Below are 13,345 nucleotides of genomic sequence, written 5' to 3'. Positions count from 1 at the left end.
ACATTTAATCGGTTAACTGTGGTGATCTTTTTGATAAGTGTATATTTAAATTGTGTCATCGAAATGAGATACATCATTATATTATTCTCCTGGGGTAAAAAGAAATGTATTTTATTAAATTTTTCCAAGGAATTTTTTTGCCAAACAAATGTATGCATTTATGCGCGGATAAAATTGACGTGAAAGTAAGATTTCTTTTAGGAAAAACGTTAACACCTCATTTACAAAATTGGATCAAAGTTTCTCTGATTGTTTTTGTTTTTCTTTTTTTATTTTCTAACGATTTCAATTCAATTTTAAAGGGAATTAACAAGATGAAAAAGATATTTCTCAATAGGAAAGAGAAATGTTGTCTTCTGGAAAGGAAAGAAACGATATATATATATACAGTCTCGTTCGAAATCGTGAGGTAAGCACGTTCCCTTCTGATCGTTAACAACAAAAACGAATCGAGAGAGAGAGAGAGAGAAAAAGAGAGAATGGAACATTGGTGAACAAGTGCATTATATACTTATAAACTACGCCAGATATTTTTTTCTATAAATATACAGAGGATTGATTCATCTAATTTTTCTTTGATTTCTACTTAAAAAGTTTGTTCGATTAGGTGTGTAATAAATATGCCTGTTAAATATTTTAAAAGTTAATACTATTAAAAATAGAACCGTTCGTATTCGCGTATCATTAGTTTAAGATTTTCCGTATAGGATTCTTCGTAACCTGTTAAACAAGTGTTCTCTAAAGAGTACTTACTTACTTACATTAGTTCGTTTACAGTTTATCATCTTGCATCTTCGACGAAACAGCTTTCTATATGCCATGTTTGAAGAAACGTATAGAAATCGTCGTAAGTATCTTCGTAATTGTCGTTGTCGTTATCGTTTTCGTCTTCTTCGTTGAGAAGGTGAACGAATTTCTCCGGATTTCAACGTGTACGGTTAACTCAACATAGATAGTGAGTACTTACAACGCATGCGTTTAAGATCGGACCGGTATGATCGACGACCCGGTCGTAAGTTCAATTTCCAAGAAAGCTTGCTCTCAAACGCCATTAAAAACATTACCCCACGTGTAGAGATACATTCCTTTCACGTTTTTTTCTCTCTCTCCCCCCCCCTCCCCTCCCCTACCTCTCTCCCTTTATATTTCGAAATCGTCGAGGAGAGTTTGAACTAACGGTGAGCAATCCTATACTCCAGACTACTATAAAAACGAAGAATGAAAACAGGAATGGGTCAAAGATTTTATTCATTTTCTTGTTTTTCTTCTTTTTTTTTTTTTTAGTATTATAACTGTAATTTTAATTAAGAGACAATAAGAGAAAGTATTGTATAATATTATGTTTCTAACGTTTGAGCTGATATAAACGAGAATCTGAAAGATTAGAAATCTTAATTTTCGACAGTGTAATCTAATATAATTAATTATTTAAGAAAAAAAATAAACGCGTCAAGTATAAAGAATTTATGACAATATTTTTCTGACAGATTAAACATTCGAAGAAAAAAGAAAAGAAAAGAAAAATCATTTACTTTCTATTAACACAGATCGAAGAAAAATAAACTTTCTATAAATCAGTTACCTCAAGCTGACAATGGCAGACGGTTTATTAGCGTTCCACGTTGCACGTGTTCTATTTATAAATTATAACATTTCTAAGAGTCGATTCTTAGGAGTCAGGAGTAGCAAGCAAAGCGCTATATTCGTATCCCATGGTTGTTGAACCGAGTCAAGGGTTTTGCAACGAACGGACTTCGTAACGGCATCGTGTAGTCAATGTCTTGCAATTGCATCATTGTAGCTTGACGCGTACCGATAGCAAAAAAAACAAACAAAAAAATATATCACTTTTGACAATGGTTGGTTGTGTTGATTCTGAAATTTCACGATACTTATTCGTTCATCCGATGAGACAAATCAAATGGATATTCTGAATTGTTCCTAAATCATTCCTCTCTTTCTCTCTCTCTCTCTTTCGCTCTTTCTCTTTTTAAAAAGTACCTGAAATAAATAAATTGAAAATATAATTCGAGTACTTAATCGTTCAGTTTATTCGTATGGACAATTAAACGATACATATACATGATGTGTACGAATTACGTGTCCTGCTCTCTCTCTCATTATCTTTTTTTTTTGCATCCCTCTCTCTCACTCTCTCTCTCTCTCTTTCGCTCGATCTATGTGTCTCTTGATCTCCCCATTTTGTCTCTCTCACATTTTTTTTTGTTATTTTACTTTATTTTTCATCATCATCATCATAATCATAATCATCATCATAATTATCATTCCTTAAATCTAATACATCGATAGCAATCGGAAGAATTTTTACAGAGACCATCGACTAAGATTATCAATGGCCAATAGTAATAAGTTCAGTTCCGATTGCGAATCTACTTTAATGATAATAATAAAAATTAAGTATAACTACCCTGTAAAATACGAGATTGACACTACCATTTCGGGGATAGCGGTATAAATAGGTCGTTATTTTGCAGTTTGGTTACAAATCACAACTTTCGAAAGAAGTATATGATACAGTGAATATTTCGGGGGGATTAATAAGTATTAGGCAATACAGTTTCTTTTATCTTTATCATCCTGATCATCATCATTTTTTTCTTCTTCTTCTTATACTTATCTTTTCTCTTTTTTTTTTCTTTTTTTAAGTTCGTTTTCTTTTATCATTTTTGTGTGCTATTACTCGCTTTCTTTATTTCTTAACTTCTTCTTCTTTTTTTTTTTTTCCTAGTCGAATCGTATTTTTCTGAAAACACACTAATGCACGTGATACGAGAGAACAATGATTTTTTTTTTTTAAATAAAATACTGTCTTACAGAGATATATAAATGCGTTAACGTCGTTATCATCATCATCAACCATCTTCTCCTTCTTCTTTTTCATGAATCGCGTTGTTTGTTTCTATTTTTATTATTATTATTATTATTAATATTGTTATTAATAGTATTATTATAATATTTTTTTCATCAATCTTTCATCCCTGCTCCAACCATTTCTCACCCTGTTTCTTTCCGTCCCTTTTTTTTCTTTTCTTTTCCTTTTTTATTTTTTTTTTTTTAAACGTTTAATACCGTCTTATTCCTACGGTACACGGAGTTAACAACTTTTTCGATTGATTACATAAAAAAAAAAAGAAAGAAAGAAAGAAAGAGAAAAAAAAATAAAATAAATAAGACAATGTGTAAAACGGAAGTTAGAAAATCGATGCTTCGATTGTTTTCCTTCTTTATATTTATTTTTATAATTGATAAAAATCCACGGAGAATTTCTCGCGGTTAGATATGTCTTTAATAGTTTTTCCTTGTGTCATTTTTATTGAAAATGTTCTTTTTGTTGATTTTTTCTTGTAATTTTCCAGGTCGTGAGTGCGATCGACTGCCGGCAACAATGACGAATCTCCAACCCACATACATATATATATACACACATATTTATATTTATATATATATATATATATATTTGAGCGTTACACTATCTTCTTTGTTTGTTAATTAACATTGACAGCATATTAATCGATATATTTTCAATTTTCGTATACACCATTCGTATCGCGCGCGAAACGCTTAAGAATTTCGTTGAAAATTATAATTATTCTATCGATATTATACACAGGGTGAGAATAAAATCACAGACGATGCCGATAAAACGTACGTCTTGTATCAAAATCCTCTATGATTTTTTTTTTTTTTTATCCTTTTCGTATTTTTGTTTGTTTGTTTGTTGGTTGTTGTCCCTTTGAAAAATTTTCACGAAATCGTAGCTCCCGGAAGAGATTGGGCGATGATACGGATTCAAAGATCAGTGTCATACCAAGCTGCAACCTGATTATTATCCTGGGGTGGCGCCGGAAGTTCTTCCAAATGATCGAAACTCAGGTCACCTTCGTGCGCCACATCCATAGTGTCCATTGCACCGTATGTCGATCCTCCGCCTATTTCTAATCCTTGCATCGAATCTACTGGTATCTGGTCATAACCTGTCATACGAAAAACAATTGATGTGTTTTTTGTTCTTTTACTTTTATCTTTTTTACAGAATTACTTTATTATTCATTCTTTCCTTTCCTTTTTTTTTTTTTTCTTTTAAGAATTCTGTTTTAATAATAATTATACTCTACGTTATGGTCTCAAAAAAAAAAAAAAGAAACTACATTACCAATAGTAATAATAATACGCGTTTAATATTATATTTCGTTTTAATCTTTTATAATTCGTAACTAAAGAAAATATAACTTTGACGTAAGGAATATAATATATATATATCGAATATATATGAGGATAATAAAATTAATTTTATCCTCGTATCTGGAGAATTTTAGAAGATTTCTGAAGAGAGAGAAATGCGCACTTAAATGCGGACGACTATTGATTTTTCAGACTTCAATAAACAGAGGGGGAAAGATGAAAGCCAGGACAAATTACAATCCGACGCTGAAACCGCTTGATTGCATGCTTTTGTACGATCGATTAATCAACTGGAATATTCCTCCTCGTAGAGTAGTTTTACAGTTTATATATAGAGATCAAAACGAGGAGGAGAAGAATTAGAAGTAAAAGTAGAAGTAGAAAGTAGAGGAAGAAAAAATAGAAGAAGAAGAAGAAGAAGAAGAAGAAGAAGAAGAAAAAGAAAGGAAAATTATAGCTCTCGAATATCTTGTAAAAGAGGTTACACAGTTAAAGTTAAAAAGAGAAGAAAAGATAAAATACAAAGTCTACTACTGTACGTATGTCATTTGAAAAAGAAAACTCACTGTACCTGATAGAGTACCATACACGCCGTTCTTTCTTCCAAAAAGCACATAGAGGATTACGTAAGAGATGACGTAAGAGAAATAAGATAAAAATGCATGCACACAGAGCACGGGGAAGAACTCGTTATTATTATTATTATCATGGAAACACTAAATATTGTCTCGCTTTTAAAACTTGCTTTCTTTTTTATATATTTAAAATTGATGAAATAGATTTTACTATGGGTGACACAATTAGAACATTCGCCACATAAACCAACACGTGCACATTGAAAAGCATGACAATGATATTTTTTTTTTATTTAACTTGTTTCTTTTTTTCTTTCTCTCTAAATAAAAATTTCCAATCAACGTGTAAGAGGATAAGCGTACGGGGTGTTAGTTAACGGACACACAAGCATGATAAAAGGAAAAACAAAACAAGAATAAAATAAAAGATAGAAAAAAGAATGATAGAGAAAATAAAATAGTTTTAAAAAAAAAAAAGCGAACGATGAGAACGAACGATCAATAAAATACAGCAAAGAACAGTATACGTAAGAGAGCTGAATGTCACCTATGTTACTGCGAGATACGGTTGATAGCCTGTATTTTAATTAAACTCCGTGGGTTAAGCTGCTGTTAAAATAACAATTAAATGCATTACGTTTAAATCGAAAGTATAAATTCCTATTACGAGTATAGAAAAATAGAAAATAAAGGGAATCGTTAAATATTAGTTGTCCATAGAACGCTATTGGGATGCAAAAATAGACATTACCGTAATAGAGAAGTGAAAGTTCACCTATACTATTTCGTTCGTTTAAAAAAAGAAAAAAAAAAAATTATTTTCCGATATATCCGATACAATGACTTTTTAATAAAAATCATCTTGAGCTTTCCCAAGAATAACGTAGCAAATACGTATACGTTGTATACTCGGTTTTTAAATAGACATATACACAAATAACTTTACTTTTTCAATACTATGCTCGAGTAGAATATTTTTTTTTTGTTTTAAAAGTTTATTGAATTCATTTGAATGAAAAGCATTCGATGGGCAGAATGATTCGATTACACGTAACTTACCTTGTGGTTGATAACCACGGCCGCCATGGCTGCTGTGTACGCTAGGAGGTCCTTGTCCATACATACCATCATAGCCTTGATCAGGGCCAAGCATGTCCTGAAGATTAGGTAGCTTAGGTCAACACAAAACATATCGTTCTAATCGGGGGGAGCATCATTTCATAGTTCACTCCCCGAGAAATAAAACAAACACGGGGAAAATACTCGCCTATTTAGATCAATATCGCGCGTGTTTTATTGCAAACGTTTGTTTTTGCTTTTTTGTTATATTGGAAAATGAATAATATGATCTCCGAAATAATGAAAAAGTATTTTTTTTGTATACTCGAGTTCTTCGAAAGAGGGTATATTACTCTCGGGTATCCATTTCTTCCGATATTTTCATTGAGCCCAGAGACGAAAACACGAACGGGGGAGAAAACGCATTCCCATGCACATTATTATTATAATATCTTCATCAAAGTGTGATGATTGTATTGTCGAACTCGAACGGTTCGTCAATTTATTCTTTTTCTTTTCTTTTTATATAATTATTCGTTGGCTTTCCATTGCCTCCATTGAGGTACAACATAGATTATTTTCTCTTTTGCTATTAATAGTAATAATATTATCAGAAAAGTTGATAATACTGGAGATGATAAATATAAAAAGAACTAGCAAAATGCCATATTTGGAAACGTGTAATGCGAAAAAAATCATAAGCTAAAAGCATGAGCTTGTCGTTATTATTAAAACTTGGAAATAAATCATTTAGTTAGAAGTGATGAAAAGCAATATATAGTTAATAATAATGTAAAAAAAGGAATGACAATTTTATTGCTAGAAGAACAAAATAAATGTAATTGAAAAGTGATATTACGAATTAAGTTATAAATCCCCCCATGCGGCGTTCGTATATAATTTTAGTTATGCGAATTGGATAATGGGCAATAGTGATACAATCGTAAACTACCTGTCTATGCTAACACGAATACAAGCTAATATATGAGCAAGCATATTTGATACTATTGATATTGTTTTATCAAATTTAGCATTGATATAAAAACATCGAAGATAATTTCTATAAATAACGTGGCTTCATTTACTTCATACAATGTATTCGTATTTCTATCGATTTGTGCACGATAACTATGCTGTTAATTATCCATATCTTTTTATCTTTCTATATAATAACGAGCTGATATAAAAATCTATATCTAATCCTAAATCTAGCGTTTGTTTTCAGCAGTGCACGCTGCTAAATAATATCAATATAAAATAAGAATGCACATTGTTTGTAAGAAAATAAATTCAGCCACGGCATAAGCAATTCATGCATTCAAAATATTTCTCGTATTCTCCACGTTACCTGTAGATCTGGACCCATGCCGAAATCAGTATTGTTCCATAAATTCGTATCCTCGCGTAACAAGGAGTTCGTTAATTCCATGGAGAGTCGTTTCTTATATTCTTGAGGTTTGTCCTCGCTCATGCGGAAGAGTACGGCTGCTGCATACGTTGCAACACCTTCGTTTCTAGAGTGCAGCAATTCCGTTAGGGCAGCTGTCGCACCTTCGTGTTCGATCATCTCAGCACCTTCTTTATCAGCCGCAAGCTCGCAAAGCACGCCAGCTGCGACGCGTTGAATATTTTCAATTTCATTGAATAATAGCTGTAAATAAAAATCAAAAGAAAAATCATTTCGATTAACGATAATAGATATTGTGAAAGGATCAGACATATTTATAAATTACCTGCACGAATATCGGAATAACATTCTGCGATCGGATAATGACCCTATTGTGTGATTCTCTTGCAAGAATGTGAAGAGCTCCAACAGTGCCTTCGACTATTTCCTCCATACGAACTCCATCCGCATACGTCGCTGGTGCCTGTTGATTACCAGTAATGGCCACTGACGTTCTCTGCTGTATATAGATATAAAACGCACGTATACTCGCCATTGACGCAGATCAAGTTCTGCGACCTATTCTCTCCATACACTCACCCGTTGTGTTGTCTGGTAAGCGCGCATCAGAAGCCTAACCAGATGATGAATCGCTCCGTGATCCCGAAGTGGTCCGTGATTCGCAGGACAAAGGGCGAGATTACGGATCAGACCAATAACTGCTTTCGCCAATGGCCAACGTGAAGGAGGATTTAGCAATTTGACTATTATTTGAATCCCGTAATTCAAACGGACTGAATTCTGTGCCATTTCTGCTTCACCATGGCGCGATGTTAAATGACGTAAAGCGCAGACAGCTGGTTCGGTTATTTCTTCGCGATCTCCGGCATTGATAATTGTGCGGACGAGAGCATCGACGCCTCCTACTTGACACACTGTAACCTAATAAAGAAAAAGATTTTACAATTGTCTTTGATATCATCATGATTATTGGAACTAATATTTAGTATTACATTTCGAATAATTTACCTTGTTCCGTTGATTATTACATGTAAGATTGGATAAAATTCCTGCTGCACACGTGACAACGTTAACATCCGTTGAGCCAAGAACTTGTACGAGACTTTGAAGTAATCCTTCGAGTCCGTCGACTTTGGTACCGGCGTCCGATAAATTTCGTAATGTCCATAAGCAATTCTGTACAAATCTTTGACTCGGATTACCAAGATGCATTGCTAAAGCTTGCATACCACCAGCTTCTACGATCGCTGGTTTATTACTAGGACATACGGATAATACTGCACGAACAAATAGAATAGTTAGATCGTTTGTTAAAATAATGAATAACAATAAGATATTTAAAAAAATGTTTACCTTTTAAAATTCTAGACGTTGTCCATAATAATTTTTCATAATCATAGGAACGCATAATGCGTACTAATTCTATCGGTCCTTGAGAAGCGAGTATGATCAATTTGCTCTCTTGATTACCGTAAGCAAGTATTTGAAGACAATCTGTCACTATAGCTAGAAATTTTACATTGTTTCTTTGAAGTAGCGCAACCATTTTCTGTAAACCACCAGCCAGTCGTACAGCCATTTTTGAGCCATCTTGATGAAGGAGCAAATTGTGTAACGTTGTTATAGCATAGAACAATACGGATTCCATAGGAGAACTTAACAGCTTTACAAGTGCAGGAATACCACCACTTTTGAATATGGCTAAAAGACCTTGTCTATGATGGGATAAATTGTGCAACGTGCCAACAGCTGCTTTTGTCGATTCCAAATCATCGCTGTTGGAAATAGCACGCACCAAAGCAGCCACCATTTGAGAGCTGTTCATAATTGCATGACGAGATGCTTCCTTTTTCGAGAGTTGATGGACCATCATGGCTGCTTGAGAAACCACTACTTGATCCTCGTCATTTAAGAGTTTTATTAATTCTGGTATTGCTCTAGTAGCTAGGTCTGCATCGTCTTGATAATTTATTAAATTGACCACTGCATGTTTCAACATTTGACTCGGTTCTGCCAACCGCTGAACAGCAGTAGGTTGTGCCGGATCAAATTGAGTAGAAGGTATCTCTATACCTTCTTCCAATGTTTCTGGAAACATGGCAGCCCGGACTCTCTGAGATCGAGTGTGGCTCAACTGTTGATTCATTTCTGAAGAAATAAGAATGCAGTTTGTATTATTTCTAATCTTAATATTCTCATATTAATAAATGCTCACCGTCAACTTGATCTTGAGTAAATCCTTGTGCAAATCCTTGATCTAAGTCAAACATCAACGGATCTCCTTCCATTTCATCATCTTCCTTACCGGACAGAGATGGTGCCTGTGTTACCGTCCCTGAATGGATACCAGAGTCTGCTATGTAAGAATTCTGTTGCCATAGCAGTGTCTGCTCTTTTGCCGACCCCATGGGTAGATCACCCGGACCCTGGTAATTTCCATGGGACACTACGAATCGAAACAATATTCATTAAATACTTAATCTCAGGAATACTTTTCTAAATAATTAATAAACACTGTACACTCTTACTTGGTCTTGATTGATTGGATGACATTTGATAACTCATGGTTCCGGCAGGTGAGTCTATCCACACCTGAATAACAGAAACAGAATTATAACCTAAAAATTAATCATAGTATTTAATACTATTACAATAAGAATCCTAAATAACGTATCGATGCAGAAATTAAATGACGTATGAAATTAAAGCACGTTTCTATGCAGTCCTCGAATTCCAAAATAAATAATATACCATGAATGAAATGACATGATTATTATAATGTTCTCTTTGTGATATTTACAATGTATCTGAGGAAAGTAAGGAAAGAAATAAAAGAAAAGAAAATCTTGCGAATGCATACTTGAAAGAAATAAAAAAACAATATCGTGACATTAGTAATTCTTTTAAAAATGATTTTCAATGAGTTGCATATCTAAGACGCGCGTAAGCGGTCAGTGCACCGCGTCGCGACGTTAAAGAAGACAATAAAAAATAGAAATAGAAAGAAGAAGAGGATATATATATATATATATATATATAAAAGAAGAAGAAGAAAATGGATAGATGCTTCCGCAATGGAATGTGAAAACAATCAAAAGATTCATTCCGTCGGAGGTGTCTTCTCCCAGCTTCCGTTTTTATCTTCGAACGTGCGTCGACAATTTCCGCTTACCTCACCTCACCTCACAAACTACCTTCTATCTTTCTAACTCACTCTCTCTTTCTCTCTCCTATAAACGAGCTTTTCCCCCTTTTTTTTCGTTCACGATCGAACACAGCAGCACACTACGTGCCGTTGCACCGTTACGGAATCGCCTATTACGGACGCCCGTGCACATGCGAGCTGAGCTGAAGTGGGTGAGATGAAGTGAGGCGAACAGAGGGGACAACGAAAGAGTAAAAGAGAGAGAGAGAGAGAGAGAGAGAGAGAGAGAGAGAGAGAGAGAGGAGAATAGCCAAGCACTGAGAGAATGAAATAAAATGCAAGAGTATGCAACGAGAAAAATAAAATAGAAGAATAATCTGAATTTTTATTAAGTATGTAATATATATATATAATATATATACATATATATTACTACATACGATGAAATGAAAACTAGCGCGCGTGGGTGAGCGACACAACAAAGGCTCCGAGAATGCAATGTATCACCATTTTCTGACAATCCACTATGCAGGAGTGGGACGACAACGAAGGGTGAGCGAGGACATGGGTCGAGGGTTCACGGAAGGGGGAACCGATACGGGCGGAAGACCAAGAGTTGAAGAGAGAGAGAGAGAGAGAAGGGAGGGAGAAAGCTATATACATAGAGCGAAGAATTGATACAGAAAGTGAGAGAGAGAGAGAGAGAGAGAGAGAATGAGCAAACAGGATAGAGGGGAGGTGAACACTTTGACACACCCAGCGTAAACACAGCCAGTCTTGTTAGAGATATTTGAATTGTTAGTCTATTATTCCGATAGATAGAAAGAAAAATGAAAAATAAAGGAACGCAAACGATCAGCGTTCCTAGCACATTGGGCGAGCAACGAAGAAGAATGATGCACTTACCGTACTGCAAGGTTCACCGGAGTACAATTCCGTAAAACTTTGCGATACGAGCCGGCGATGTAACGGCTGACTCACTCAATGCCTCGGGCTCTCCTCCTCTCCTGCCTTAACACAAGTTTCTCCTCTCCTCTCTAATCGCACTTACTTAAAATTCCAAAGAAATCTTCGTGATATCTATCTAATACTCTGTCACTACTTTCGGAGCAGCCACGGATCCGACAACTAAAGATGGCGGAAAGCGACGCGCACTACTAATCGATCGAAGTGCCACCTGACGGCCGCTATTCGTGTCACCATGGGCGCAGTGACGCTACTAGCGCGTCGCACGCACGCTCGCTATATCCCTACCACTTCTTCTATAACACATATCCTAATACTTCTAGCTTTTCTCTCTCTTTCTCTCTCATGCTAAGCTGGTTGAAAAGAAACCATTTACTGCACCCTGTTATACGAAATTCCTTAGGGGATTATCGACGGTCTGCAGTGGCTAAAAAAAATAATGACTAAGTAAAATACAATTTCGTGAAAAATGCGAGAACTATATATTTGAGAATTTTATTTAAATTGATTTTCCTCGAAGATTGTAAGACAAGAAGAATATATATATATATATATATATGAATTTCTAAAAATAGTTTTCCGATGATTACGAAGATGAGATAATCTTTCCGAGTAAGTCGCTTTTGCGGAAAGTTTCGCTTGAAAGAAAGGAAGAAAGAAGAAGTAGAATAAAAAAAGAAAAATGGCGAACGTTCGGAAAAGGAGAAAAGTGGGTCGGTTTGACAAACGAGATTTACTAATACGTCCGAAGGACGCGCGCCGTTGCGATTTGCATACAAAAGTAAACGCGCTTTAAATATTTATGCGACGCGGATGATAACGCGTTCGCGCGCACCCGCAGCCGTACTTAAGATCGCTTTGATCTTCGAAATGCGGCGCGGTGGCGGCGGCGCCTGAGGGAACTGCAACCCGTCTATCTCGCACTGGCAACGAAGGAAAAAGGTACATCAGGCGCTGCGAAATGGAACGCAAGAGTGGTGGTGACGACGACGACGACGACGTATCAAGACTCGTGTCGACATTATCTCCTCGTTTATGATTTCCTCTGCTAAAAGGGATCGATCGAAGGACGATGATTATTCTCAAAAGTTCGCATGCCCTTTTTGTTAACGAACTTTCGAAATAGCTTTTTTATTTCTCCGACCCATTAGATTTTACACGACGAGAATAAAAATTTCTTTTATCGTTCGACGATTATTCGGATTAATTTTTTAAATACGTATTTCATGTTACCGATGAAGAACAATATTGGATTTCGATCGGAATTGCATGTACTACAGAATCCTCTTAACATTGAACGGTATAATAAATCATCGTGCTAGAGAGAAGAGATCAGGAAATTCACCGATGCGTCTTACAATAAACGAATCGAGTTAATATTCATCGCTAAGGTAGACTCGCGATGGTGATGCATGATATCGGTGAAGTAGACACTCCTGCTTCATACTACTACGCCTATACCTATCTTTCTCTTTTGCGGTTTAAAACAAATCTTTTCCGGCAGCAAAGTCGGATCGTAGTATATAGTCGGTGCAGTACCGTGTGCGTATATTTACTCGAGTTAAAATCAAAAAAAATATTTGATCGAGTCGAGTCTTTGCACGACCGTAATTATATGCCTGTTAACGAATGAAATATCACCTCGGATCGCCTAGAAAGACGATCTGTGATTTATTAACGGGTTCCTATTCGAGAGAAAAAGGAAGGAAAAGAAAGGGGATAGACCTTCGTGCGCCACCCTGATAAGTGTCGTCGATAATATGCTAATAATGATTTGTGATGACGGTGACTTCCGCGTTAATCCAAGTTAATGCCAACAAAACTTGCGATCCAATCGACGAGAATCTCAAAAAACAAATAAACAAATCTAATTTCATTCGCTAAATGGACTAACAAAAAAAATATATATATTTGAAACAACAAAAAAGGATAAAAAATTTATTTTTACAATTCAAGTGAAATGTCAACGTTTGCTCGAGTAGAATCCAT

General features: G+C 35.3%; 1 protein-coding gene across 6 annotated transcripts; it reads right to left on the bottom strand.

The window, feature by feature from the left end:
* Positions 1-2,027: 2,027 nt before the first annotated feature.
* LOC106786614 (armadillo segment polarity protein) lies at positions 2,028-11,584 on the bottom strand. 6 transcript variants are annotated; one of them, XR_001381670.1, is made up of 11 exons: positions 11,297-11,584; positions 9,774-9,837; positions 9,461-9,691; positions 8,599-9,393; positions 8,254-8,522; positions 7,825-8,166; positions 7,571-7,744; positions 7,186-7,488; positions 5,838-5,934; positions 5,326-5,387; positions 2,028-3,995 (listed from the first exon to the last, which is right to left on the bottom strand). XR_001381670.1 is itself a non-coding variant. In XM_014748180.1 (10 exons), exons 2-10 carry the CDS (start codon positions 9,808-9,810, stop codon positions 3,811-3,813), a joined length of 2,433 nt encoding a protein of 810 aa, XP_014603666.1. In that variant the 5' UTR covers positions 9,811-9,837; positions 11,297-11,584; the 3' UTR covers positions 2,028-3,810. The 6 variants fall into 6 exon arrangements, 4 of the variants coding, with proteins under 4 accessions (XP_014603666.1, XP_014603668.1, XP_014603667.1 ...); XR_001381671.1 differs by having other exon boundaries at positions 5,326-5,384; XM_014748180.1 differs by lacking the exon at positions 5,326-5,387.
* Between the last annotated feature and the right edge of the window lie 1,761 nt (positions 11,585-13,345).

Source organism: Polistes canadensis, unplaced genomic scaffold, assembly GCF_001313835.1.
Source record: "Polistes canadensis isolate GaletaPanama2010 unplaced genomic scaffold, ASM131383v1 scaffold_78, whole genome shotgun sequence".
NCBI classification, from domain to species: domain Eukaryota; kingdom Metazoa; phylum Arthropoda; class Insecta; order Hymenoptera; family Vespidae; genus Polistes; species Polistes canadensis.
Note: the sequence above shows the minus strand (reverse complement) of the source record. Positions and strands in the feature narration are given on the sequence as shown.

What these genes read in the sequence shown, in the direction of transcription:
- LOC106786614 (XM_014748180.1), bottom strand. Translation starts at nt 9,810, where the DNA reads ATGAGTTATCAAATGTCATCCAATCAATCAAGACCAA. An exon ending in ATCCAATCAATCAAGACCAA is followed by an intron (nt 9,692 to 9,773) that starts GTAAGAGTGTAC and finishes TTCGATTCGTAG; the next exon opens with TGTCCCATGGAAATTACCAG. An exon ending in CTTACCAGACAACACAACGG is followed by an intron (nt 7,745 to 7,824) that starts GTGAGTGTATGG and finishes ATCTATATACAG; the next exon opens with CAGAGAACGTCAGTGGCCAT.